Source organism: Acomys minous (genome assembly GCF_964271855.1).
Source record: "Acomys minous genome assembly, chromosome: 4".
NCBI lineage: Eukaryota > Metazoa > Chordata > Mammalia > Rodentia > Muridae > Acomys > Acomys minous.
Window position 1 is genome coordinate 50,650,945 of NC_140486.1, and position 27,975 is coordinate 50,678,919.

The following is a 27,975-nucleotide window of genomic DNA, read 5'->3' on the forward strand; positions in this document are numbered from 1 at the left end:
CCGCCTGCCACCTTCTACTCCGCCCCTGGCGGAGGAAGTGAGATCAGAGGCCCCATGTGAGCGGATTGCAACACATGCAGCTGCCTGGAGAGAGGGAGCCGGTGTCCTACGTCAGAGCCGCCGCCGCCGCGGAGCCGCCGCCGGGGAGGAGCAGCCGCTACCGCCCAGGACTGGGCCCTTAGGTAAAGCGGGCATAGAAAAGGCCGGCTCCCTATTGCGGCGGTCGGGCGGGGCGGGGAGAGGAGGGCAGCTCGGGGGGTGGCGAAGAAGGGGGCCGCTCTGCCCCAGCGGCGGCGCTAACTCTGTGGTCTTGGTGTCTCCCGGCCCCGTCGGGCCGCTCTAGGGAGGAGGAGGCGAGAAGATGGCGGACGACCCCAGTGCTGCCGATAGGAACGTGGAGATCTGGAAGATCAAGAAGCTCATTAAGAGCTTGGAGGCGGCCCGCGGGTGAGCGCCGCGTCCGGCCCCCCCGTGCCCTCTTGGATCCCGGACCCCTCAGGATGGCCGCCCCCGCGCCGCATGGCCGGATGAGGAGAACCTGGCACTAGCCAACTCCCGCCTTCTGGACCTCTGGGTAGTAGCCTCTGACTGGAGGGCGACGGTCGGCGCTGCTGGCCAGGAAAGAAGTCCTTCCCCCTCTTGGGGGTGAGGAGCCTGGCTCCCACAGCTCAGATCACTTCGACCCTCCTCTCCGGATAAAGTCGCTGCTACTTTCTTTTTTTTTTAAACCCCTCTCGGGTCAGTAGGTCTAGCTCCTCACTTTGAGGGCTCCCGGTGCTGCCACCCGACTTGGGTGCTGTTGGGCAAAGTACCTGGCGTTCCTTTCCGAACGCCCTACCCCGATTTCGTCTCTTCCTCTCGCTTCACGTTCCTCAGCCAGGCCTCATTAAAATGGCCTCCCCCACTTGGACTTACAAAGTCCGGTGTGGGTGAAGTTTTGATGGAGTGTAAAAAGAGAGTTGGCCAAGAGAGGTCTTCTTGGCCCCTCTTTATTTCTCTGGGTCTTAAGACCTCTCCGAAGGTGACTTCCCTTAAGTTTTCTAAGTGATCCAGGAGCTTCCTGGTTTTAGCTGTTCCAAGACCCGCCTATAAACCGAAAATGCCAGCGTGTGCCGGTTGGGGTGGTGGTAGTTTTGTTAGCAAATCTGTTAGGTGCATGTTTAGGAGAAATCCAGGTAATTGAGTCCCTGTTGGCTATTCTGTGGAACTTCTCAGGACTGTCCCTTCCGAGTTGCCCGATGGACTAACAATGCTTGTGGGAATTCAAAGCTGACTTAAAGTGAGCTTTCAGTCTCCTGTTAAGTTTTTATAAGAAGTTGTAGGTGTGTCCGTTCCGGGGTGAATAAGCTAGGTTGAAAGTAGCCATATGTTTGTTTTGTGTGAGAGTGTGCCACAAGTATTGGTGTTTCTTCCATGTATTGCTGAGGTTTGTTACTTTTCCCAGTTCAGTTACAGAAACTTTTTGCTACTTTGGAGTCTCCAGCACCCTAAGAGTGGAACATTGTATATTCCTGCACTCAAGAGCATTCTTAGAACAGAGTTGCTTTCTTCCATTGGGGCGCGACGGGGAAAGTCGGTTTCTGTACCCAAATGAGATGTTCGGTTTTTCAGCCCGTTTGTCACTGATGGGAATAGATTGACAAAGGTACAGTGACCACCTTAGCACGGAGCTCCTCAACTTTTTGAGGTGGATTAAGCTTGATTCTACTTCGGTCCATGGCTTTATGGCAGTTTGGTTTTGCTGTGGTGTTTCATTCTTTACTGAGGAACACTAATTTCTGTTTGTGATTAGACACCAAATCTATTTGGTGGTTTGCTCATTCCTTTGAGCTATTGTGAAAACTTGAGATGAGAGAGTAGATGATGACGGTGGTGATGATGATGAAGATTAGGGTCTTTAAGTTTTTAATAGAATATAAAGGCTTCCTTATAGGAATTTGTACCATGTGGTAAAGTGGGAGGAAATCCCAATGTAAAAAACCATATAGGAATGTTCATAAAGGTGACTGGTTCATTATGATGCCAAGAATTAGGCAGCTCTCAGTAAGCTGTTCTCTGTTGTTACTTGAAGCTCTCTGTACATTTCTTTTTCCTGGTTGATGAACAAACTCCATCTAGCCAGAGTTCCTAACTACCTGAAAGTTTTAAGTCTCTCTCTGTCCTTTTTTTTTTTTTTTTTTTTTTTTTGAGACAGGGTTTCTCTGTGTAGCCTTGGCTGTCCTGAACTCGCTTTGTAGACCAGGCTGGCCTCCAACTCTGCCTCTGCCTCCCAAATGCTGGGGTTTTAAGGCTCTCTTAAAAGCCTTTAGAAACTTTATTTTCCAGTTTAGAAAAGTTCATTGAAGTTTGAAGCATGCTAAGCAATATTTTAGACAGGATTACACTGTCTAGAACAGCTACGAACTCTTTTCCAAGGACTCTAAACAGTATGGCTTATAATTCTGTCCTACTCTCTGCTTAGTTTTGCCAGGATTTGGTTGCACCTTGAGCCCATGAAAATGTTAAAATCCTGTCCATTTCTGGTGTTAGTCAGGGAATCAAGTTTATTGTATGTGGCTCAGAACTTTCTCGGTATGTATCAGTTTATCTTGAGAAATAACAAGATTTAATTTTCATTGCCGAGTTGTATTAGACTTTAGACTTTCATAGTGTTTTACACCAAGTATTTTTTTTTCCAAATGATTTTATTTTATTTATTTATTTATTTATTTATTTATTTATTTAAAGCCAGCTGGCCTTCAGCTCATTATGTGGCTGGCTGAAGCTGGCTTGGCCTCCTGATCTGCTTCCATCCCCCAGGTGCTGGGGTTACGGGCATGAGCTACTATGCCTGGGTAATACAAGAATTCTTAGGATAATTGTGATGAACTTTCAAGACACACTTGGGTAGCAAATGGATCCGTGTGTGCCAGTGTTGAAGTCAGATGCTGCTGACAGGACAGAAGGTAGTGACGGGTACCTAGAGTTGTCTCAGAAATGAGGAGGGACTTGTGGGCAGGATCAGGATGTGGGTCTACCTCCCTCTATCCCATTAGCTTGCTTTCTTTTATCTTTGTATGTATGCACTGTTATGTGTAGAGGTCAAGGGACGACTTTGTGGAGCTGGTTTTCTCCTACCTTAAGTCAAGTTCTGGGGCTAGGTGTTTTGTTTTGTTTTGTTTTGTTTTTTGAGTCAGATTCTTTCTATGTAGCCTTGGCTGGCCTGGATTTCAACAGATAGCCCAGGGTGGCTACCCACAAAATGGACTCAATCGTTAAAACACATTGACAGAATGAGGTAACCACAAAATAATTTATTGAGCATTTTGTCTTAGGTGCTTTGGAGAAATTAATACGTTTAATATTCACAACAATAAACTTGACCATTTGATACACAAAGCAACTGAGGCTGGGAGTTTAGATAACCTGCTGTCTTGAGTGTCGTAGTATGAAAATGTGAGACAAATGAGCATAAAACAAACTGTAGAGGCCTATTTGACTGATGATAGGTTCTTCTACGCTTCGGTTTCCACACATGTAACTGCATAGTAATCTAGATACGTGCGAATTCTAATCTGTGAACCAGTGTTTTCAAAATCTGCAAGACTAGGCATTTTTGGGGTTTGTGCTTGCTTGTTTTTGTTTTGTCTTGAGACTGTGTTTCTCTGTGTAGCCCTGGTTGTCCTGGAACTCATGCTGTAGATCACACTGGTCTCACCTGCCTCTGGGATTAAAGACTGCAAGACTATTCTTAAAACTTACTCTGAGCCCAGCAGGCTGTACTGCTTGTGGAATGGCATCCACAGATGCCAAAGTACAAAAGAGAGACCTTGGTAACCCTGTTTTGTAATATCCGGTTTTGAAGCTGGTTTGAGTGTACCTGTTTTGTTCAGGTTGAGTGTTTTGGTTAAAATACCAGTATGGCCTAATAATGTTTATTATCAGGCCTATAATTATTATTATTAAGGCGGCATTTTCTAACTCACTAGCAATCAAGACAGAAACACCGGTTGTATTTTAAAATAGCCTTAGTTAACCTGGAGCAGGGCAGATATTAATCCCCTAAACTACTTCCCATAGTGGGGCAGGTATGGAATACCTGTCCCAATCCCATGCCATCTGCTTCTAATAATTCCTACCAAGCTACCTCCCACCCATAATCCTATATATCTGCTAATTATCATCCTCTGGGCCAAGTCTCCATCCACGCCGGCCATGTGCTTCTCCACCTAAGCCATGATGGCGCAGCCTCCTCTCCTCCCCTCTGGTCTCTCTTCCTAAGATTCTGCCTCCCCCAGCCCAGATAGTTAGTTTTAAAATTAAACTTAGTTGCTTAGAAGTTAAGATACTTTTAGGTCTAGATAGATATTTTTAGGTTGATATAATTGATTTAGGTTCAAAACTTTATAGAGATAGGATAATATCTCTTCAAGATTGCCAAATACCTTTTGATTAGACATTATGTATTTGAGTCTTACCTATTGGTTTTTATAATTTTTTTATAATTGTTGTAACTATATAAAAATGGCCTTTTTATTTAGACAGAAAGGGGGAATTGTTGGTTTGTCTGGTGTGTTTTGATGCTAATTATTGTTACTGCTTGCAGTCTCTGTGACCCACCAGTACTTTGCCTAAGAGCCTAACCTATTTGACCATAAAAGCCTATCACAACTGGGCAGGGCAAATAGGATAGGCGTGGCTAAGGTTCCCAGGCTGGGGAAGACAGAGAGAGTCTTAGGAAGAGAGACCTCAGGAGAAGAGAAGGTCGCACCATCATGGCTTAGTTGGAGGAGAAGCACATGGCCAGTGGAGTTGGAGGATTTGGCAGCGGCGTGAGCTCAGTGGCAACCTCCAGGTTCAGTCCACGGATGGTGTGGCTTCTTCAGTCAGATGGATGATCTGCTAGACTCCTGAGAATTACCCCCGGGGAGCTGATGCCCAGAAGGTTTCGTTCTTGTTCTCCTTAGTCTCCTTTGCCTCCTATTTAGGGTAGTTAGGTTGTAAGGGAGGTGCATGCCTTTAATAAATCCCTATTAAAGTAGAATCATTAAGGAATTGGAGCAACAGTTGAGTGTTAAGTTTATATGTACTAGAAAAATAGCTAGCTAGATGCTTTCCTATATATAATAAGCCTCCTTAATACTCAGACTATGATTTTATGTTTTTGGTTACTCCTGGTATATTGCCCAGGTTTGGCTTCTGAGGAGAAGCATGTGCGTAGCCCAGACTGGACCTAGGACCATGTCAGTTGAACTGCAGATGGTTTCAAGTAAGGAACCTATAGCAGATGAACATTTCTAGACCTTTTGGTTTTTTTCTTTCTTTTTTAAAATTTATTTTATATATGTTGGTGTTTTGCCTGCATGTATGTCTATGTGAGGGAAGTGGAGTTGCACACAGTTACCAACTGCCCTGTCATTGCTAGGAATTGAACCCAGGCCCTCTGAAAGAGCAGCCAGTGTTAACTGCTGAGCCATCTCTCCAGCCCTTTTCCATTTATTTGTTTGTTTGTTTCTCCTTTGAGACAGGGTTTCTCTGTGTAGCCTTGGCTGTCCTAGACTCCCTTTGTAGACCAAGCTGGGATTCTCAAGTGCTGGGATTAAAGGCATGCACCACCACACCTAGTCCTGTGTTCTAGGCTGGCCTGGAACTCTTGCTCTTTCTGCCTCTGTCTCCCAAGGTCAGGGATTACAGGCACGAGTCACTATGACTACTCTAGCTAATGAGAGAGGAATGGGCTCTGGTTCAAGGTCAGTTAGCTACAGAGACTGCTCTGTACACATTTTCCTCCTACTCCCCTCAAAAAAGGAACATTTTCAAACTAGTGAATTTCAGGAAGTTTTGTTACTACTTTTATTTCTCAGTATTTTAAAAATAAAGCTAGATTTGGGTCTTAAAGACATTTTAATAAGGTGTAAGCGTAAAGATTAAGAGAACCTGTTACTCAGAAGAAAGTCAGACACACTCAGAAAGTGGTGTGGACTTACCAAAAAAGGAGTGTAAAAAGGCATAATTTCCATATTCTTCAAGGGTTGGTTGTGACTCTTGGTACCTTGGGTTCGGGATCTAGCTTGATATAGTTACAGCGCTAGTGTATATGATTTCCAGCATTTCCCGCCAAGAAGAAAATCCTAAAAGTTGATGCCTCACAGTCATCCTTCTTTCTCCTCATTTCCTCTCTCCGTCCCTCCCTCCCTTCCTTTCTGTTTTGCCTACTCTGCATTTACAAATACGTATGAGAGGAAGAACACTGGAGATTGAACTCAGGGTTGTAAACAGGCACTCTTACCACTAAGACATTCCAGGTCATTTTTAAAAATACTGGTTTTCCCGCTAAGGATTGAACCCAAGGCCTGTCCATTCTAGGCAGTCACCCTCTTACTAAGCCACAAAATCAGCCCTCCCTCCGTGGTTTATTTTTTAAAGGGGGTCGTAAGAAAGGTTCACACTCACTTTGTACCTCTTGCTTGTCACAGACTGGCAGCTATCCCCAGAGGCTTTCATATAGCCACCTAAACCACTAAAGAGTCAGGCTCTGAAAGAGGGCTTTTATTCATCCCTTTGTCTTGTGTGTCACATTCCATCTCACTTAGAAATACAAGAGTCAAGGAGTAGAATATTTATAATGGGGGAAGAGATGAATATAAAGCAATGTGAAGTGGCCTGTTTGACCTTTGAGGGCCATTCTTTTAAGTTTTGATCTCTATATATTTAACTCTGCATAGAAATCTTGGATTGTTAGTGATATGTTTAACATAGAGTCTTCCTGGGTAGCCTAAGTTTACCTCCAACTGGCTATTCTCCTGTCTCAGCTTTTGGAATACTGGGATTATAAGCATGTGCCACCATTCCTGGCTGCAAACGTTAATGTTTTCCTGTTACATACACAAACATTGATCCTTTAGAGATATTTTAAAGGAGCTAGGTCTAATTTTAGCCACCTGTGAAGCTGAGGCAAGAAGTTGCATGTTCAAAGTCTACCTGGGCAACTAAATGACACCCTGACTCAAAATATAAAAAGCAGTCTTGTGCTGTGACTCAGTGATTGAGTACTTGCCTAGCATGTACAGGATCCTGGGTTCAGTCCCTACCTAGTCCTACCAAAAATCACCTAAGGGAGAATTCCATTAAGCGGTGCCACCAGCAGATCTGAATGACGAGAAAAGGGAGATGCGGTTCAGAATACGATGTAATGGCAGAGCCTAGCACACACACAGGCCCAAAGTTCAGTTCTGAACACGGAAAGAAAAAAATGTTCGGGGACTAGTGAAATAGCTCAGTAAAGTACTAGTACAGTTAGTAAAGCTGAGGGGCCCTAGCACCCACATAAACGCTGGGTATGCTGGCCTGTCCCTGTCATCCTAGAACTAGGAGTGTAGAATAGTCTATAGGCCTTGCTGGCCAGCCAGAGACCACCTCAAAAAAATATGATAGAGAGCAATTGAGAAAAACCATTTTAGCTTCTGGCCCCCACATGCACCTGCACTCAGAAAAAAAGTGGGCCAAGAGGAGTGAGGTTGATGAGAGCAGTCGTCATAACAGGGTGTGGTGCTCTTCCTCAGGTACCTGCCACGTGTCTTCATTGAGCAGCAGTCCCAACAGCTGTAGTGTTCTGCACAAGTGTCCTATGTTCTGTGGATCTAATGAACAGTCTCTCTTTAGACTTTCAAGTCTTGACACGCATGGCACTGTGGTAGGAGATGTGCTTCTCAGTAAGCAAGAGTACAGTGCTAGAGTATGTGGAAGGCACGTGTCAGTAGGGTTTGTGCGGTCCTCTCCCTACCATGGCACACAGACCAATTGGATACTTACACAGGAGGATTCTTTTTCTTTGAACTTAGGGTTGAATGTGTACTTGTATGCCAGGTATGGCAAGATATTTGCTTGTGAAAAAACTTAAAATTATTAGCTTTGTAGCAGTGTTTTGGTTTTTTTGTTTTTCAAGACAGGGTTTCTCTTGTAGTTCTGGCTGTACTGAACTCACTCTGTAGACCAGGCTGCCCTCAACTCACAGAGATCCACCTGCCACCGCACCCCACTGTAGCGGAGTTTTTAATGGTGTTAGATTCTGCTTGGAGAGTGGAAAGGAAATTTTTGGCTGCCTGTTACCAGGTCTGTCCAGTTGATCATTTCCAGCCTATCCTCCAGGAACCTCAGAATAGAACCTTCTCCTAGGAGACATTCTGTAGGTGTCTTCGTTCTTCAGCAGCTGCTATCTTAGGGAGTAAGGGGGTAGGAAGGGTTGAAGCTCTTGTCTATCAGGTTAGAGCTTGTGACTGCCCACCCAGGTACCAAGAGCTTGGGGAAACAGCCTCTAATAACAGGCTTTATCATTGCCGCTTGACATGCTTTGGACCCTTGGCCACTATCTTTATTCTCGTTGGAACCCCTCTTATTAGGTTCAGTGGACTTGGCTTTTTTGGGTTCCTGGAAATTCATTAATGCCATGCAGATAACCTGGGCTGTTGGCCTATATTTGGTGTTTTAAGGTGGGGGTTTTATTTGTTGTCCAGACTAGTCTTGCTTTTTTTTGATGTTACAGATTTTTCCCCCTAGGTTTGTTGTTTAGAGACAGGGTTTCTCTCTGTAGCTTTAGCTGTCCTGGAGCTCATTCTGTAGACCAGGCTGGCCTCAAACTAAAGAGATCAGCTCGCCTCTACCTCCTGAGTGCTGGGATTAAAGGTGTGCCCACCACACCGTGCTCCGAACTGCCTTACTGTGTTCAGGCTCACCTGCCCAGCTATCCCTGCAATGACAACACAAACCATTTTCAGCCCCATATTCAGTACGGTCTAACGGTATGTTTGAGGGGTTAGTGTGGGCAGGTGACTAGAATCTTTGTTTTGTTTTTATGAAACAGGGTCTCATTTCCAGGCTAGCCCAGAGCCCCTAGAAATCCTTGTGCTTCCTCCTCAGAAGTTCTGTGCTTTCAGGCATTAGTAACCCAAGTCCAGGTTACAGTCTTGGATGAGATATTTGAAACTACTTAGACAAAAGTTACAAAGTATCTTAGCAAAGCAGGTATTTTGTTTTGTTTTGTTTTTAAATGTTACTGCCTGGCTGGTGGCACAAACTTTGGGGGTGGGGGCAGAGGAAGGCGGATCTCTATGAGTTCCAGGCCACCCTGGTTTACTGAGTGAGTTCCAGGACAGCCAAAGCTACACTCAAAAAAAAAAAAAAGTTAATTTGAGGGGTTGGAGAGATGGCTTAGCAGTTAAGAGCCCATTCCTTTTTTTCTTCCCCAAGATTTGTTACTTTGCAAGCCAAGTGATAAGGAAGCCAAGGCCACACTTGTAATCCTAGTAGTGGGGAAGCTGAGGTAGGATCACAAGTTCAAGGCCACCCTGAGCGCATAAGACCCTTTCTCAAAAGAGATTAAAAAAAAAAAAAAAGATGACTTTGTGTTTGCTTAGCATGTGCAAGGCTCTGCAGAAAAGTTGGTCCAGGCTTTAGTGTTGTATGAAGTCGCTGCTGGGGAATCTTTGGCATGGTAGCATAAAGCTGAGACTGCAGTTTTACAGATGTCATTGTGATGCTGTGTTGCTTTAAGAGCTCTGCAACTGGCTCTCCTGTCTCTATTCCCAGTGTATCACATTCATAGCCCGTGTGGTTCACTCTTCTTTTGTCCTGGGGACTGAACTAGTTACCTTATTTTTTTCCAGACCATAAGACACACTCCAACCCCCAGTCCCCAAAAGGGGGGGGGGGCAGAATTAGGGTGCACCTTATGGTCAATTGCTGTTTTTACTGTTTTTCTTATTTTACTGCTCTAAAAACTGGGTGTGTCTTGCGGGCAGGTGCCTCTTCTAGTCTGAAAAATATTGTAAAGTGTTTTTGTAGTGTCAGACATTGAACCTACCGCCTCTTCCCCCCCCCCCCCCACCCCCAAGACAAGGTTTCTCTGTGTACCCTTGGCTGACCTGAACTTACTTTGTAGACCAGGCTGGCCTCGAACTCATAGCAATCTGCCTGCCTCTGCCTCCTGAGTGCTGGGATTAAAGGCGTGTGCTACCACTCCCGGCAACCCACCACCTCCTAAATGCTAAGCAAGTGCTTTTCCACTGAGCTAATTCTTGGGTTCCAAACTTCTTTTGTTTTTATTGTTGTTATTTGGTTTATTAATTTATTTTAATTGTGTTGCATATGTATGCGCAGGTGCCTGGAGAAGCAAGAGGAGTCAGGTGACCCTGGAGTTACAGGGAGTTGTAAGCTGCCTGATTTGGATATTGGGACTTGAACTCGGGTCTTCTGGAAAAGTAGTGCTTGATCTCAATCACTGAGCCGTCTCTCCAGCCCATAAAAGTCATTCTTGATTAAAAGCAAAGTAGCCTCAAATTGAGTGCAAAAGCTTAATGTTAATTGATAGTTTATGCTGACCTCAGAATACTGAAATAGTAGCAGAGCGGTTGTATATATACCTACATAGTAAAGTTAGCACAACAGAATTTAAGAACTAAGAGTGGGTTAGAGAAGTGATGCAGAGGTTAAGATCCCTGTGAGTTCGAGGCCAGCCTGGTCCACAAAGTGAGTCCAGGACAGCCAGAGCTACACAGAGAGACCCTGTCTCAACAACAACAACAAAATCACTGATTGCTATAGGTGAGATGCATTTCTTGTTGCGTGAACATGGAGTTAATGCCAGGCACAGACTACAAAGTTATATCCTGGCCCTGATTTTTAAAAGTTTATTTTATGTGTGGCACATGTCTTCAGGAGCCCTCAAAAGTCAAAAGAAGGTGTTGGATTCCCAGGAATCGGAGTTATCAAAACTGCGTTTTGCAAAGATAAGTAATTAGCATGCCCTTTTAACTCTTTTTAACAAACCTGTTAATGTCATTCCATGGATGAAGTTCAGAGAATACGTAGTTGCCTAATCCCAGCCAAGTTTAGAGTGACAGCCAGCCTCTGTTGCCACTCTTCTAATTCCAAATCCTGGTGTGCACACTACCTTGTGTTTTTATTTTCAGCCTCAGTTTCACTCTAGCCCTGGCTCTCCAGGAGCTCACTGTGTAGATCAGGCTAGCCTCAAACTGAGCCTCTGCCTCCTGAATGTTGGGATTAAAGGCAAGCCTAGCCAACATGTTTGCTCTTGTAAATGTATGGGTGTTCCATCTGTGTACACATGTACACTTACAGAGACCAGAAGCAGATGTCAGACCCCCAGCAACTGGAGTTAGACTATTGTGAGCCACCATGAGGCTGTGGAACACTGGGCCATGGTCCTCTGGAAAAGCATCCAGTGCTCCTCTTATGCTGCCCTCTTTGTTCTTGGAACGTCAATGGTTAGGACAATAGCAAAAGTGTGTATTAAAAAGACAGTTAATGAGAGTTGTGACTTTTGCTTTATTTCAAAATATTTCCACACGGTCACAAAAGGGGAATTTTTTTTTTTTTGTTTATCTCTCCCTGGTAAGATCCTAACACTGGTTGTGATTGCTATCTCTTTGTATTACAGTGTTCTAAGAAAACTAGAAAAAATTTCCAGGTTCTGCTTCTTCCTGGTGGAATATTCCAGTAGGTAGTGTTGGATTGTTCTAGTAAGTGTGGCTATTGCCATGTGTGTTTTTGTTTTAGGGCTTTGAATACTCAGTACTTTTTAATGAGACAGTGTTTCTCTGTGTAATAGTCTTGGCTGTCCTGGGCTTACAGAGATCTACCTGATCCACCTGCCTATGCCTCAAGAGTGCTGAGATTAAAGGCGTGCACCACCATGCCCGCCGTAAGTCAGTGCTTTTGGTAATAAAATGCTAAGATGATCTTTGCAAACTACTGGAAAATTACGGCACTTGAATTAGGTATTGCGTTAGGTATACTGTACGTGTATGTTACAGGGCAGCTTGTAGAAGTCAGGTCTTTTCTTCCACCAGGGAGCTCCAGGACCTGATCTTGGGTCATTAGACGTGGCAGCAAATGCTTTACTCATGCCACCTTGCATTCTTTCCTCCCATCTCTTTTGTAGACAAGGACTTAGGTATCTCGGAGTTGACCCTAAACAAGTGATCATTCTGCCGCCATACCTTGTTTATATGGTGCTAGTCAAACCAAGTGCATCATGTATACTGGCAGGTCAAGCATACTGCCAACTAAGTTACATTTCCAGCCCTTTGGCTAATTTTCTAGTCCCTTTGAACAGTAACCAATTCCTTCTGATTTTTGTATCCTAACCAAAGTTCTGTCTACCTTTTGACCTGCCCCATAGATGGTGGCGTTAGGTAAGGATCATCAAAATAAAATGAGAAGTGAAATTGTGGCATTTATTATGGTAAAATAATATCCTAACTTGAGCATTGTGTTTGTTTTTCTTTTTAATGATTTTTTTTTCATTTTTATGTGAATTGCTGTTTTTCCTGCATGTATGTCTGTATAGGATGTTGGCTCTCCTAGCGCTGGAGTTAGAGACGGTTGTGAGCTGCCATCTGGGGCTGGGAATTGAACCTAGGTCCTCTATTAGAGAACCCCGTGCTCTTACCCACAGATCCATCTCTCTAGCCCCCTCAGCCCTCCTCTAACCCCAACCCTTGGAGTAAATCTAGTTCAAGGCCAGCCTGGAACTAGCTGTATAGACACCAACCTAAGGGAAGTTACCAGGGTCCTTTAAGTGACGTGTGCTTTGCTGGGCGTGGTGGCGCACCCCTTTAATCCCAGCATTCAGGAGGCAGAGGCAGGCGCATCACTGAGTTCGAGGCCAGTGTGGTCTAAAATCAAGGCAGCCAAGACAACACAGAGAAATCCTGTCTCAAAAAACTAAATTTAAAAAAAAAAAGGTGACTTGTACCCTCATCGAACCTATGCCACAAATATAGGATACAGCAGGCTGAAATTGTTTTGTTTTTGAAACAGTATCATATGGCCCAGACTGTCCTCAAACTCCCTATGTAGATAAGGTTACATTTCCAACACACGCTGGGCAAGCATAGGGTACATGCAGCATGCAGGCTTCTTGGATTCCTGTCCTTGAATTCAGGCTTGCACTGTGGAGCTACTTTGCCTTCAGCTGACCAACAGATGGTTCCTGCTCCAAAACAATATGAAGCAAGGTACACGGTGAGCTTTTGAAATGAGGTCTGGAACTTGTTATGTAAAACAAGCATTGCTGGTCAAAGGATGGTTAGTATTAAGTCTGCCTAACATTGATCAAAATTGGATCCAGCGCCACCCAGGAGTTGCTGATTGCCTTCAGTTTTCTTGTTAGAGATCTCTTTCCCATGGTGCTCAGTTTCCTGCCCTTGGGTGAGTAACTGTTGCTCCTATCCTGCTCTATCCTGTTGACTTGGTAGAGAAACTTTCCTGTCAACAGTTCTTGAGTGAGGAAAGGGAAAGCTACTGGCTTTCTAAATCTTTCCTTCCTGGAGTTTGTTTGCTGCTTTAATTTGGCCTAGTTGTGTTTGCTCTGTCTATTTACTCTGTTTACAAGTTTTTCTTCCTTGCGTCTCCCAGAAGCTAAGCCTCTGGGTAAATCATTGAAGAAAGCCCTTTGATAATGGAAAGTATCCTGGTGAGCATGAGGAGGGCGAAGGGCCTTGTTAGTCATATCTTGTTTTCTGTGTAAGTTTTTAAGGCCTGTATATGAGTCATTGCTATGATTCACTGGTCCTTTTATAAAATTACATTATTTTTGTGGTGAAGGGTGGCGGTGGGTCAGAGCAGATTGTTCTCTCCTTCTGTTGTGTGGTTTCCAGGGGTTGAGGTGTCGTTACCTGCTGAGCCATCTCACTGGTTCTTGTGTTGAGACAGAGTCTTAACATTGTTCCCAGATGGCCTGGAACTCTGAATGTAGATTAGCTGGCCTCAAATTTGTGGACATTTTTTTTTCTTCTTCCTCGTCCCCTTCCTTCTGTGTGTGTGATACATGTGTCACGTGTAGGTCCGAGGACGTCATCAAGTGTGATAGTTCCACCTTGTTTCTTTCTGGTTTGGCTTCCTGTACAGGTAGCTGGCCATAGAGATTGTGGGAATGCTCCAGTCTCTCTGCTTTCCATCTTGCTAAAGGAGTGTTGTTTTTCTTTTTACATGGGTTCTGGGAATTGGAAACTCAGGTCCTCCAGCTTGTAGGGTAAGTGTTTTCTTTTTTAGTTTTGTTTTTTGTTTTTGTGTTTTTGAGACAGGGTTTCTCTGTGTAGCCTTGGCTGTCCTGGACTTGCTTTGTAAACCAAGCTGGCCTCCAACTCACAGTGATCTGCCTGCCTCTGCCTCCCGAATGCTCGCTTGAATGTTTTCTTTATAGGTACCACCCTCCCAAGTACTGTGTATTCATTGGTGGTTTTAAATTGATTGATTGATTGATTGATTGATTGATTGATTGACTTTTATGTGTATAGGCGTCTGTCTGAGCACCACTGGAGTGCCTGATGCCCTCGGAGTCCAGAAAGGGCTTCATATTCCCTGGAACTGGCCACTGTGTGGATAGTTGGAATCAAGCTCTGGGTCTACAGGAAGAGCATCCGTTACTCTTTAACTACTAAGTCTTCTCTCCAGTCCTCTCACCGGGTCTTCTCAATTAGGGTCTTTTGATTTTGGAAAGGGAATATAGTGACAGCAGAGAATGTGGGGAAAGGGCAAACAACATTGTACACTGGGGAGGAGTTTGGGTGCAGCTTGGTCTTCATGTAAGCTCCAGGCCAGCCAAGGATGCAGAGTAAGATCTGTCTCAGAGATTGGGGGGTAGTGAGAATGAGAATATGCAGTCGCTTCTTTCATGGCTTCTTGGCCTTTGCAGCTAGCAGCTTATCAAGTCTGGCAATCTAACTCAGGGCCTTGCACATCCCAAACAAGTACTTTATCACTGAGCTACACCCCCTGCGGCAAGGGGTTTATTTCTCATTCTCTTTTTAATAGGAATTTGCTGTGCTTAAGCATGAAGTATTCAGGCAGGGTAATGACCTTGAGATAAGCTGCTATTTACTTTCCACCAATAAGTTAAGATGATAAATACTCACTAAGCAATTTTGTTGTTAGTACGGTAGGCATTTATGTATAATGCCTACATAAATCACACCCATTTAACATTTCTGAGAAGATAAAGCAGTGAACACATTTAGTGATAGGATGTGATCTTGTTCCTGAAACCCACTGTTAAAAGGTTCAGAAGTAGGGCATGGCTTGGTGAACCACTCACTAATCCCAGGACATGGGAGGCAGAGAAATGTCTCTGAGTTCACAGCCACTGTCTCCTATCTGAAAAAACAAACAAACAGGGCTGGAGAGATAGCTCAGTGGTTAAGAACACTAATGGAATCTGAATCCCTTTCTGGTGTGCATGGAGACAGAGCACTCATACATAAAATAAATAAATAAATCTTTAAACAAAAAAGCAAACAGGTTCAAAAGTATGGCTTGCCAGAAATTTTTTTAAAGATTTATTTGTTGAATGTATATGAGTGTTCTATCTTTGTGTACACTGGTATGCATCAGATCTTATTACAGATAGTTGTGAGCCACCATGTGGCTGCCAAGAGTTGAACTCAGGGCCTCTGGAAGAATAGATGGTGCTCTTAACCGCTGAGACATCTTTCTAGCCCCAGAAATTTTCTTAGTTGGTACATTTCTACCAAGTTGCTAAATCTGAAACATACTACTTGAAAGTTTTAAGACTGGACTGAAGAGATGGCACTGTGGATCAAAGTGGTTGTGTGAGGACAGGTTCGGATCCCAGAACCTACATTAAAAACACATCACATGGTTTTCTGACATTTTTCTCCTATTGTATATGTTTTTTATATAGTACACACACGTATGTTCCTGTATGTATGCACATGTGTGAAAACCAAGGCTGACATCAGGTATTTTCCTTTGTCACTCAACACATTGTGTTTTGAGATGGTCTCCACTTGAACATATGAGCTCTGGCGCTCCTTCTGTTTGTATCTCCCTAGTGCTAAGATCACAGGCACGGGGCAGGTGCCTTTACCTTCATCTTAAGCAGCATTGTACGTGCAGGTCATTAAGGATGAGTGTGTTCACACTGTAAACCAGCCTTCAGAACTCAGCTTACAAAACTGGTTTATACTGCTGACACACGCCCTGCCCTGCTCCTTAGTATTAGCTTTTAAAGCTGTGGCCTCATGCTTGCTAGCCAAAAACACAACTGGAAATACTGACACCAGGTTTTGGTTTTGGCTTTTCAAGACAGCTCTCTGTAACAACCATGGTTGTCCTGGATTCTCTTTGTAGACCAGGCTGGCCTTGAACTCACAAAGATCTCCTGCCTCTGCCTCCCAAGTGCACTACCATGCCTGGCAATATAATACTCTTTATTTTTAACCAGGTGTTTCTTAACTGCTGCTGATGTGTCTTAGAAGTACAGGTTAAAGAGGTGGTATTTTCCATGATCATACTTTAGTCTCATCTTTGGTTCTAGATATTTGAATTTTTTTGGAGGCTTTCAACGTATTACTATTTATGATCGCCGTCTTCTACAGACCTACGTGGAAAAACGTTACCTCAGGAAAAAAAGAAGCAAAAAATATATTCTCAAGATACAGATGTTTTTAACTGGGATACTTATGAATTGCATTATTCTTTTATCAAGAAAGCACTGGGCATACTGAATTGGTATTTGAGGATTTTTGTGGCAAGCGTAGAATTTAAGGAGAAGGTGGTGTATCAGCTGACACATCTGTCTGGACTTTATTGCAATTGTCCTGGCAGAGCCTCTCCCAATGAAGAGCCACCAGGATCTTAAGCCTCTACTGTTAGCAGGCTTCTTCCTTGTCCCATTCCAGCTCGTTGGTCCTCTGACAACCTTCTCTGTTCATCCTTGAGGATGAGACATTTCCCGGCTGTCTCTCTCAGTGCCTTCATCACACACTAACCTCAGCATTGAGGCACGGGAGCAGCTGCTGTCTTTGGACAGTGCACTAATATTGCTGCTGCCTTCCTGGTATTGTTCGGATGATGTGTTTTTATGATTTCTGGGATGTCTCGCCATAGCTTGTTCCACCAATGGTAGACATGAATTTAAACTTGTGTGTGTTTCTCTTTCCAGCAATGGCACGAGCATGATATCGCTGATCATTCCTCCCAAAGACCAGATTTCACGAGTGGCAAAAATGTTAGCAGATGAGTTTGGAACTGCATCTAACATTAAGTCACGAGTAAACCGCCTTTCAGTCCTGGGAGCCATCACATCTGTACAACAGAGACTCAAACTTTATAACAAAGGTAACCGTTTCCCCTCTGCTTTGTCCACTCTGCCCCAGCCAAGGCTTTACTGCAGTGTTGCCAACTGTCATTACTGTCCTCAGCTTTTATTTTCATCCATTGAGCACCAAGTACTGCTTGCTATACTTAGGAATACATCTTACTGAAGCATCCCAGAGAAGTTTTAGAATTAGGGTGAGAGTTTTGCCAATGAGCCTTAAGGGTTTTCTGTTTATTTAAATTGTGGCTGTGGGAAAAATTAAAGTAGAGAAATTGTTTATGTTCTTTGCAGTACCTCCAAATGGTCTGGTTGTTTACTGTGGAACAATTGTAACAGAAGAAGGAAAGGAAAAGAAAGTCAACATTGACTTTGAGCCTTTCAAACCAATTAATACGTCATTGTATTTGTGTGACAACAAGTTTCATACAGAGGTAAGAGTGAGCACAGAGCATTCTCAGCTAAAAAAGCCCCGCTGTTGCCTTTCATGAATAATGCCATTGTATACACTCATGCTTGTGTCCATTTGTAGATTATACATGTACAAATAGAATTGGTAGCTCATAGTAACCACATTTAATCTTTTAAGAACCCAGTTTTCTTTTCTTTTTCTTTTTTTCTTTTTTTTTGGTTTTTCGAGACAGGGTCTCTCTGTGTAGCCTTGGCTGTCCTAGACTCACTTTGTAGACCGGGCTGGCCTCAAACTCACAGCGATCTGCCTGCCACCACGCCCGGCTAAAAACTCAGTTTTCTAAACTATAGGCAATTGTAGCCTTTTGCAGTAATTTCTTTCGTGTGTGTGTGTGTGTGTGTGTGTGTGTGTGTGTGTGTGTGTGTTTGTTTTGTGTTTTAGTGTTAAGGGCGGCTTGGACACCACAGGGTCCATATTGCTTTGTATTCCTGATCTTCGTGAAGTGTTAGGATTGTGGGCATCCTCCATCACTATTTTTTGTTTGTTTGATTTGGTTTTGGAGACAGGGTTTCTCTCTGTAGCCCTGGCTGTCCTGGAACTCACTCTATAGACCAGGCTGACAGCAAACTCAAGAGATCGGCCAGCTTCTATCTCCCAAGTGCTGGGATTAGCCAGGTGTGGTGGCGCACACCTTTAATCCCAGCACTTGGGAAGCAGAGGCAGGTGGATCTCTGGGAGTTCAAGGCTAGCATGGTCTACAAAAAGGAATGCACCACCACCGCCCGGCCATCATGACTATTTTCAAAATAGTGTACATTTATTTTACTGCTCATGTTTGAGGAAAGTGGTAAGTTGGGTTTAGGTAACTGATTAGAGGCAGGTGATTGATTAACTACCTCTCTGCACCAGTGACCTTGCCCACATTCTTTGCACCTTTAGTGCTAAGCTCACAGATTGTTGAAAAATAAGCAAATAAAATGCATTTAGTGAAGATTTTTCTCTTTTCCTGTTCTTAGGAAACCTGAGTGACAGAGGTAACTGTGATGAACATTGATAGTGGAAAAGAAACCTCATTAGACTGACCTAAATCAGTCAACAGTAAGCAATCAGGAATTCACAGCTGGCTCCTACTTTAGTCTCTTGCCTTTCACCAACCTAGAGAAAAACCTCTGCAGTGGAATTAGAGCTGACATTTGTCCACAGTTTACAGTGGGTGATTTTTGCTAACTTGACAGGAAGTCCAATTCCAGTTGAATCTTGGTCAACTGTATAGTGATCTAGCTTGTTGTTCTCTTCGCTTTTAGTGTCCTGGCAGAGGCCTTTTGAGCTGCTAGCCATTCTGTCCCACACGTTTGCTTATAGCATCTTTGATCAAAATAGATTTTGGATTTTTCCGATTTAAAAAGTACCTGATAGCTGTATTGTCTTGCTTGTTAGCATAATTGATTTTTATTTTTCTTCCTGTTATCATTAAAATGACTAGTAGAGCTAAGGGTGTAGCTATCCCTAGCACTCAGCACTCTCTCATACCTAATTTTTTTACATGGTTACTGGGGATCCAAACTAAGGTCCTTCAGCACTCAGGAGGCAGAGGCGGGCAGATCACTGTGAGTTCAAGGACAGCCTGGTCTACAAAGTGAGTCCAGGACAGCCAAGGCTACACAGAGAGACCCTGTCTCGAAAACAAACAAATAAACGAAGCTCCTTATTCATAGCATGCACCTTATCTGCTAAGCTACTCCGCAGCCTGAGTTTATTTTGAGACAGGATGTTCTCAACTTGTTGTACAACCAAGGATGGCCTTGAACTTGTATTACTTCCAGCTTCGCCTGAGTGTTATAAGTAAATCCCACCACGCCTGATTTTCTTGTTTAAGACAGAGTCTTGGTGACCGGCCTAGGCCAGCATTTGGGCTCATTCTTCAAGCCTCTGCTTCCCAAGTGCTAGTACTACAGAGGCATGTTAGCACACTAGATCTACAGTAGCGGTGTCTTACTGCTAAGGTCCATTTGTCTAAGATAGATGCTAATGGAGCAGCCTGTATTCTAGACACTTTTATAAAAAGAATTTTTTATTTTTTAGTTAAAATGGGATGAATGATTTCTTAGTTCTAAAGAGGTCAAAATTTGGCAATTAAGGATGTTCCAGGCTATAAGTCTCATTTCATCACAGAAAATGTGTCTCTGTGAATCCCAGAGCTGTTTACATACCTCTCAGGAGAGGCAGGGGTACAGAAATAGGATCTAACTCAGAAGTTCTTCCATAAAACTCTAATGGGGGCTGGAGAGGTGGCTGAGAGGTTAAGAACAGTGGCTGCTCTTCCATAGGTCCTGAGTTCAATTCCCAGCAACCACATGGTGGCTCACAACCATCTATAATGTGATCTGATGCCCTCTTCTAGCATGCATGGAAACAGTGCTTGTATACATAAAATAAATAAAAAGATCTTTAAAAAAAAAATAACTCTTAGCCGGGCGTGGTGGCGCATGCCTTTAATCCCAGCACTCGGGAGGCAGAGGCGGGCGGATCACTGTGAGTTCGAGGCCAGCCTGGTCGACAAAGTGAGTCCAGGACAGCCAAGGCTACAGAGAGACCCTGTCTCGAAAAAACCAAAAAAATAAAAAATAAAAAAAATAAAAATAAAAATAAAATAAAATAAAAAAAAACTCTTTAATGGTGGTGCACACCTTTAATCCCAGCACTCGGGTTGCAGAGGCAGGTGAATCTCGAGTTCCAGGCCAGCCTGCTCTACAAAGTGAATCTAGGAAAGATAGGGCTGTTACACAGAGAAACCCTGCCTCAAAACACCTTTTAAAAAATAATAATTACACTTGTGTTTCAGGTCCCTGTGTGTCATCGTTGTTGTGCAAGAGAGTAGGGACCAGATGAAACATTCAAAAACTAGAAAATCTTTTTAGATATTTTTGGTTTTCCTTTACTATAGAGTTGACTTATGAAATTATTTTGGCCTTGATAGTACTATCTGGTGATGCTAAGGTCATCTATAGTAACACAAAATTGAGTTGGCTCTGGCAGAATACTGGATCAGAGTACAAGAGGCCCCCCAAGGTAGGCTTCAGAGCACTTTAAAAAACAGGAACAGCCAGGCCTGTAATCCCAACATTCAGGGAGGCAGAGGCAGGAAGATCTCTGTGTGTTCAAGGCCAGCCTGGTCTACAACGTGAGTCCAGGACAGTCCAGGCTACACAGAGAAAACCCTGTCTAAAAAACAAAAAAAGAAGAGGAAGAAGAGAAATCAGAAACTAAAATTTGAAATCTGATCTTTAATTTGGATGTTACAGTGTATATACTACGTATCTAAATAAAATTATGAAAATGAAAAAATAGAGACTGATTTTCTGCCGACATTTTGATTGGTCAGTAGTTGTTTGGTCATTGGCTGATTGGGTTTGCAGCTCAGGTTGGCTTTGAACTTGAAATCTTCCTGTTTCTGCCTTCTCGGTGCTAAGAGTTATATAAAATGCCATTGAGTCCACCTCAAGTGTCTGCATGTGAGAGGGGTGGAGTGAGGAGACAGGCCCTGGTTTGCTTGGGGAAGTCAGGACAGCTTTGTGGAGTTGATTCCTTCCACGTGGGTTCTGGAGCCAGGTGTAGTTTACTTGCCGAGCTGTCCTGCCTGCCCAAGTTTAGGTTTTGAGTTGTGTAGTTTCTTACTGTTTTTATTGTGGTAAAATCCAGGTAATCACTAGCTGCTTTTCGTTGTGTAGACCAGTGTGTGCCATCACCACCATCTCATCTCCAGAACTATGTCTGTAATAGTAAACAATAAATATTTCCCCTTCCTCCTTTGTAGAATGGAAACCACCATTTTACATAAGCGTTAGGTATTATAGCTGGTCTAACATGACTCCATCCCCACATGGTGTTCATACCAAGTAGAGTAGGTTAAAGGTTCGTGTGTCACTTTGAATTCAACCTTGGCAAAGCATTGGAGCTCACTGTGTAGTGCTTGTGTTTGTTTTTTAGGCTCTCACGGCATTACTTTCAGATGACAGCAAGTTTGGTTTTATTGTAATAGACGGCAGTGGTGCTCTTTTTGGCACACTCCAAGGAAACACCAGAGAAGTCCTGCACAAATTCACTGTGGATCTCCCAAAGAAACACGGTATATATATATATATAGGAGGGCTGTTGTCCTTTTACTTGTTCTTAGGGTAGTCACTGTGTAAATAAGCATCAATTTGTGCTAAACAGTTACCAAGGTGCTGATTAGACTGACTGGTTATTTTGCTGTTACTTCTAAGGCATGCTGAACTTTTTTAATAGTTGCCTTTTCCCCACCACTCTTATGTCAAAGGCAGAGGAGGTCAGTCAGCCTTGCGTTTTGCCCGTTTACGAATGGAAAAGCGACATAACTATGTTCGGAAAGTGGCAGAGACTGCTGTGCAGCTGTTTATTTCTGGAGACAAAGTGAATGTGGCTGGTCTGGTTTTAGCTGGATCGGCTGACTTTAAAACTGAACTAAGTCAGTCTGACATGTTTGATCAGGTAAGAGCTAAGGAAGTGTCATCACAGGAGTCTTGTGGGACACATTCATCCTGGCATAGTGCGCATGTGTTTGCCTTCCTAGTCATAAATTCCCTAAGTTAAAAGAAAAGGTCTGTGTGCCAGGCACGGTGGGTCTCTGTGAGTTCAAGGCCAGCCAAGGCTACACAGAGAGACCTTGTCTTAAGGGGGAAAGTCTCTCTGGCTGAAGAGGCAGCTCATGCACAGGCCCTAGCACCCGCATCAGATGCTCACAAATACTATATAACTCCAGCTCCTAGGGGAATCCAATAACAAAATAATTATTATAAGAGAGAGGGTAAATATTTGAGGTCCTAATGTTTCTGTTTCTATTTGTGTCAGAGGTTGCAATCAAAAGTTTTAAAATTAGTTGATATATCCTATGGTGGTGAAAACGGATTCAACCAAGCTATTGAGTTGTCTACTGAAGTTCTCTCCAACGTGAAGTTCATTCAAGAGAAGAAATTAATAGGTATCAGTGAAATGCTCCTATTTTGCTTATTCTGTAAATGTTTGTTGGTGTATATGTTTGAAATAAAGACACTGAAAAGATATAAAAGAAAGGGCTGGATATTCATACCTGTAATCCCCACACTAGGTTGACTGGGGTTAGATCAAGAGATCATGGTCTAAGCCGGGAGGTGGTGGCTCATGCCTTTAATCCCAGCACTTGGAGGCAGAGGAGTGCGGATCTCTGAGTTCGAGGCCAGCCTGCTCTATAAAGAGAGTCTAGGACAGCCAGGGAAAAAACAAAAAACAAAACAACAAAAAAGAAATGGTGTAATATTTGCATATATAACTTATGCACACCCTTTTGTGTACTTTGGATTCTCTCTTAATTATTTGTAATGTTTAGCACTTTAAATATTATATTAATAATTGTATGCTATCATTTAGGTCACAGTGTATATGTTTAGTACAGATGCTACCATCACAGGCATAGTACACTTGGGCATACTGTGCTTAATTTTCTAAATGTTTGATCCACAATTGGTTACGTTCATGGATATCAAGAGCCACCATGTATTTTATTGTTATATCTCTAATCCATAGGGCGATATTTTGATGAAATTAGCCAGGACACAGGCAAGTACTGTTTTGGAGTTGAAGATACACTAAAGGCTTTGGAGATGGGAGCTGTAGAGATTCTTATAGTCTACGAAAATCTGGATATAATGAGATACGTTCTTCATTGCCAAGGCACAGAAGGTAAAAAAAAAGAAAATACTGTTGCTGTCTGTTACACTTCTCTGTGTTTAGAAAGCTGGGTTTCGGGCACAGGTCTAAGGGCGTTTGCCTGCATATGGGCGCGTGTCGTATCTCCAGCCCCATCGCACCAGCTGTTTAATGACTGTTTGCAGTTAAAGTTGCCAAAAGTGGGGCCGTATCTTGACTGTCTGACGTTTCCTCATAGGAACGGGGTACCAAATATTCCTGTGCTAAGATGTCTGTGGGAAGGCTTAGTGGCCTTAGTCCAGGAGTCCTTATCGGGTCTTCTCCTAGTGACTTAATATCTAGCAACATTTTGAGAACCTGGTTAACACTTTTTTTTTTTAATACTACAGAGGAGAAAATTCTCTATTTAACTCCAGAACAAGAGAAGGATAAATCTCACTTCACAGACAAAGAGGTATGTAATCTTTTTTTGTTCAGTGAGAACATACAAAAAAGTATGTGTGTTAAAGCCTTGGTAACATACAGTATCAGCCTTGGAAAACAAAGCCCTATTCTAGTCAGAATCCATGCTAGGGGAGCGGTGTCTCCCTGCCACACTGATCTGATTCCAAAGAGGAGGAAATCACAGTTATTACAGAGTGATTTTTTTTTTTTTAAGTAGTCAAGTAGGTTGAATGTGCTGCTACACACCTTTAATCCTAGCACTCAGGAGAGGCAACTCTGGGTTCAAGGCCAGCAAGGACTACATAAGACCCTATCTCCAAAACAGGTTAAATCAGGAAAGCATTATTATCTTTGAAATAGCAGATTTAGGGCCTGGAGAGATGGCTCAGAGGTTAAGAGCACTGGCTGCTCTTCCAAAGGTCCTGAGTTCAATTCCCAGCAACCACGTGGTAGCTCACAACCATCTATAATGAGATCTGGTGCCCTCTTCTGGCCTGTAAGTGTACATGCAGGCAGAGCATTGTATATATACATGATTGATTGATAGATAAGTAAATGATTTTTTAAAAAAGAATACTTATTAACGACATGTTTCTTTAAAAAAAAAACAAAGAACAGATTTAATTTGAGTAGCACTGTCCTTGCCCTGTGAGACCTCGTTGCTTTATTGGTTTTTTTGCGGGGGATTTGAGGCAAGATTCTCTATAGCTCCGGAGTCCTGGAATTCACTCTGTAAATTAGGCTGACCTTTAAATCAGAGATCCACCTGGCTTGCTTGCTTTCTTTTTTTTTTTTTTTTTTTTAATCGGTTTTTCCTTTGCACTTAGCTAGGTTTTCGGGCATGTTACCAAGCACTGGAATATACGTAGTTTTGTGTGTTCATGGTACTGCCCATGGCTAGGAGGAGGAGGATGACAGACATGGCCCTGAGAGGGTGTGCTGCCCCTTGTGCCCTAATGTGTTGTTTCTGTGTCGTGACTGCCCTGTAGACTGGACAGGAGCACGAACTGATTGAGAGCATGCCCCTCTTGGAATGGTTTGCTAACAACTACAAAAAATTTGGAGCTACACTAGAAATTGTCACAGATAAGTCACAAGAAGGATCACAGTTTGTGAAAGGATTTGGTGGAATTGGAGGTAAGTAGCAAAGCCAAACCAGGCTCTCCTGCCAGGGCCTCTTCTTGGTTAGCCTGAAATAATTTACTCTGGGTGAAATGTGCTGTCTCCTTGGAAGAGGTGGTTGGGACAACAGGGGGCAGCACATCCCTTAGTTTGTACCAAGTTTTGGTTATTTTTAATCTTTCTAATTAGCATGTATTTGTGTGTATGTGTGATAATAGATCACCTGTGTATTTTTGGTTGGTTGGTTTTTATTTTTATTTTTTTGCTTTTGTTGAGACAAGATTGCTCTGTGTGGCCCTGGCTGCCCCTTTGTAGGCCAGGCTGGCCTTGAACTGACATAGATCCTCTTAACCTCTGCCTCCCAAGTTCTGGGACTGAAAGCATGGCCACTACACATGATTTTTTTTTTCAATGCATGTACATATATTTCAGTCATATTTAATCTCTGAGGTTTTCTTAGTATTTTGTATGTATTTATGTGGGCACAAGAATGCCCACAGGTTCTGGGCCTCTGTTCTGATTTGGGAATGTGGTTTCACCAAATATTCAGGTATCAAAAGATAGCTAGGAGTCTATTCTCTTTGCTTCATATAGGTTCCAGGAATGGAATGTGGGTCATCAGGCACTTTTATTCCGAGTCATGTCTCCCCTCCCTTTTATGGTTTTATGGGGTATAGGGAAGCTGGCCTGGGACTCAGCTGTGCCATCCAAACTGGCCACCAACTGTGGGCAGTTCTTGTGCCTTGGCCTTCTGGGTACAGATTTCTATTTTTGAGCTACGATGCTTGAGGTAATAAGATGAGTGTCTCCTATAAGAGCAACCCCTTCCTGCTTCAGGAACCCGCATTGCTTACACTGCTTTTTTTCTCCAGGTATCTTGCGGTACCGAGTAGATTTCCAGGGAATGGAATACCAAGGAGGAGACGATGAATTTTTTGACCTTGATGACTACTAGGTAGTCGACATGGGTCCGGCAAAATGTGCCTCACCCTCCAGCATTCAACCCAAGGAGCATACCCGTGGTGGAATCCAAACAGATCCCTGCCTTACAATTGGAACATTTCCAGAACTTAATCCGTGAGCATTGGATACTGAAAAGAAAGTGAAACAAAACCAGACCCAACCCCACACTTTGGTTTGTCATGGTGTCAGCGCAGCAGCCTACAACTAAGTTCCTAAATGCCACTTTGGACTAATTTAAAAGAATCCCAGTTTTTACTTTTACTTGATGGTAAAATTGGTTGCTCTTGTATTTTATGAAAAAAAATGATTTTTTTAACCTTCATACATAGAAGCAAAATACTTTAACTGCTGTCAACCTTCAAAAGTTAGTAGAAGTGAGATGACACTGGTTTGTTTCTTATTTTGATCGGAGAATAACTAAATTGCTGCATTTCGCAGTGACCCATTTACATGGCATTCTCAGCTTAGACTGCACAAGAAGAAATATATGTGGTGAAATATTGGAACTGTTTCTCTCTTGGTCTCTGTTTAATGTGGAAAGGGTGAGCTAATAGGAGGCATTTTCAGCTTCACTCCCTCACAGTACCCCTATTCCCAGACGGTTTCAAAGGTGCAGGTTGCATTGCAAAGTCAAACTGAGTGCTGAACATTGGGCCAGTATGCTCTTGACTTCCATCAATTTGGAGGCACGTTTGTGCCGTCATTTGGGAGCCCTTGTGTCACTAGCATTACGGAGGCTCCCTGTAGTTGCAGCCCACTTGAAACCAGTCTGGGATGGATGCAATGGGGCTTCTGTGCTATTACTGGGATTGGGAGAAATAAAACAAGCAATTTAAGTGGAACCAAAAAAATTTTTTTTCAAAGGTGATTTTGCTTGGATCTATTTTTGGTAAAGGGAGGTGGTCGTGTTTCCTTGTGTTGGATGGCATGAGATTATGTGAATGTTTTGATTTTTGATTTTTTTTTTTTTCAAATGAACTGCAAGATTTTTCACAGGAACGACAGACAAGACATGTATGACCGTGCATGTATCTCAAACCCCTGGTGGGGCTGGAGCATCTGTTTCAAAAGTGGGACTTACAAGCACCTCTCAGATGAGAAAGTATGGGAGGGGGTGGGAGGGGCAAGGGTGGGGAGGGGTGGGACACAGCTTATGGCACCATGGACTATAAACCATGTTAGATCCAAAAGGTGGCCTGAAACCTTGGAGCGTATGCTTCACAGCTGGGCTGTAAGTTGGATTTGAACCCAGTTGAAGTGCAAAGTCATGGTGTGCTCAAGGTGGTGACAATGACAAAGTGTGTAGGATGTGCCCAGTAGTAGCAATGGGGAAAGTATACCGAGTGGACTTTGAAGGACCAAAGGGTTTTATAAAGTCAACTGGTATCACCCCCACACTTATACCAGGGTGGTGGGGTGCACTGGGCTTCAAATTGGGTACTTTTAACACTTTCGTGCCTGACTGCTGTTCTTCACTGACTTGACTCAGTCACTTGTAGCTTTATTGGTCTGAACCAGCTCCTTGTTCCCAGGTTGCAGACCTGCCTATCGTTCCAATAATCCTGTTTCACTTGAATGAAGGGAGTGTGTCTTAAATGTAAACCTTCTGGTTCTCACAGTGTACTCCGAGGTCCAATGACTGTCTGTCGCGTAACCTGATGCCTCAACCCCCAGTGAGAAGAGTCCATTCTTTGGTGTTCACCAACACGGGAGGCTCCGCCAGAACAGGCTTTTGCTTTGGGCTCTGCTGTTTGTTTGCAGACACCAAGAGCAATCGAACACACTCTTCCCCGCAGTACCTTAGGGTTTCGTTTGCCATTGTAAATGGGTCTAATGTGATATGACAAGACCAGAGAAATTGGATGTAAATTTACATTTTTGAATATGCTTGTTGTTTCACATGATACATTTAGGGTATGCAGCTCCTTTTGTAGTTTTTATTTTTACTATTTAAGTTTGGAAATGATGCCAAATTTTTGTATTTCTTTAATCAATGTGTTCTCCTTGGTGATCTATATTGCATTATATATTGATGTGTGTATCAATATATACTGATATGTGTTACACTTGCGCATACAAACACATAAGTGAGAGGGTGAAGCCGTAGCCTGCACTCCCTAGCCTCTGCAGAGAGACCCTAAGAGCAGAATCTCGGTGTTGTGATGTACAGAAATGGAGAAGAGTATTAAACCATATTTAAGAATAATATGCTGTG

General features: G+C 43.2%; 1 protein-coding gene across 1 annotated transcript; it reads left to right on the forward strand.

Moving 5' to 3' along the window:
* Positions 1 to 40: 40 nt before the first annotated feature.
* ETF1 (eukaryotic translation termination factor 1) lies at positions 41 to 27,966 on the forward strand. Its single transcript, XM_084780063.1, has 11 exons — positions 41 to 182; positions 344 to 447; positions 16,964 to 17,139; positions 17,411 to 17,550; positions 21,516 to 21,654; positions 21,847 to 22,037; positions 22,398 to 22,527; positions 23,109 to 23,264; positions 23,621 to 23,685; positions 24,665 to 24,812; positions 25,670 to 27,966. Exons 2-11 carry the CDS (start codon positions 362 to 364, stop codon positions 25,750 to 25,752), a joined length of 1,314 nt encoding a protein of 437 aa, XP_084636189.1. The 5' UTR covers positions 41 to 182; positions 344 to 361; the 3' UTR covers positions 25,753 to 27,966.
* Positions 27,967 to 27,975: the final 9 nt, after the last annotated feature.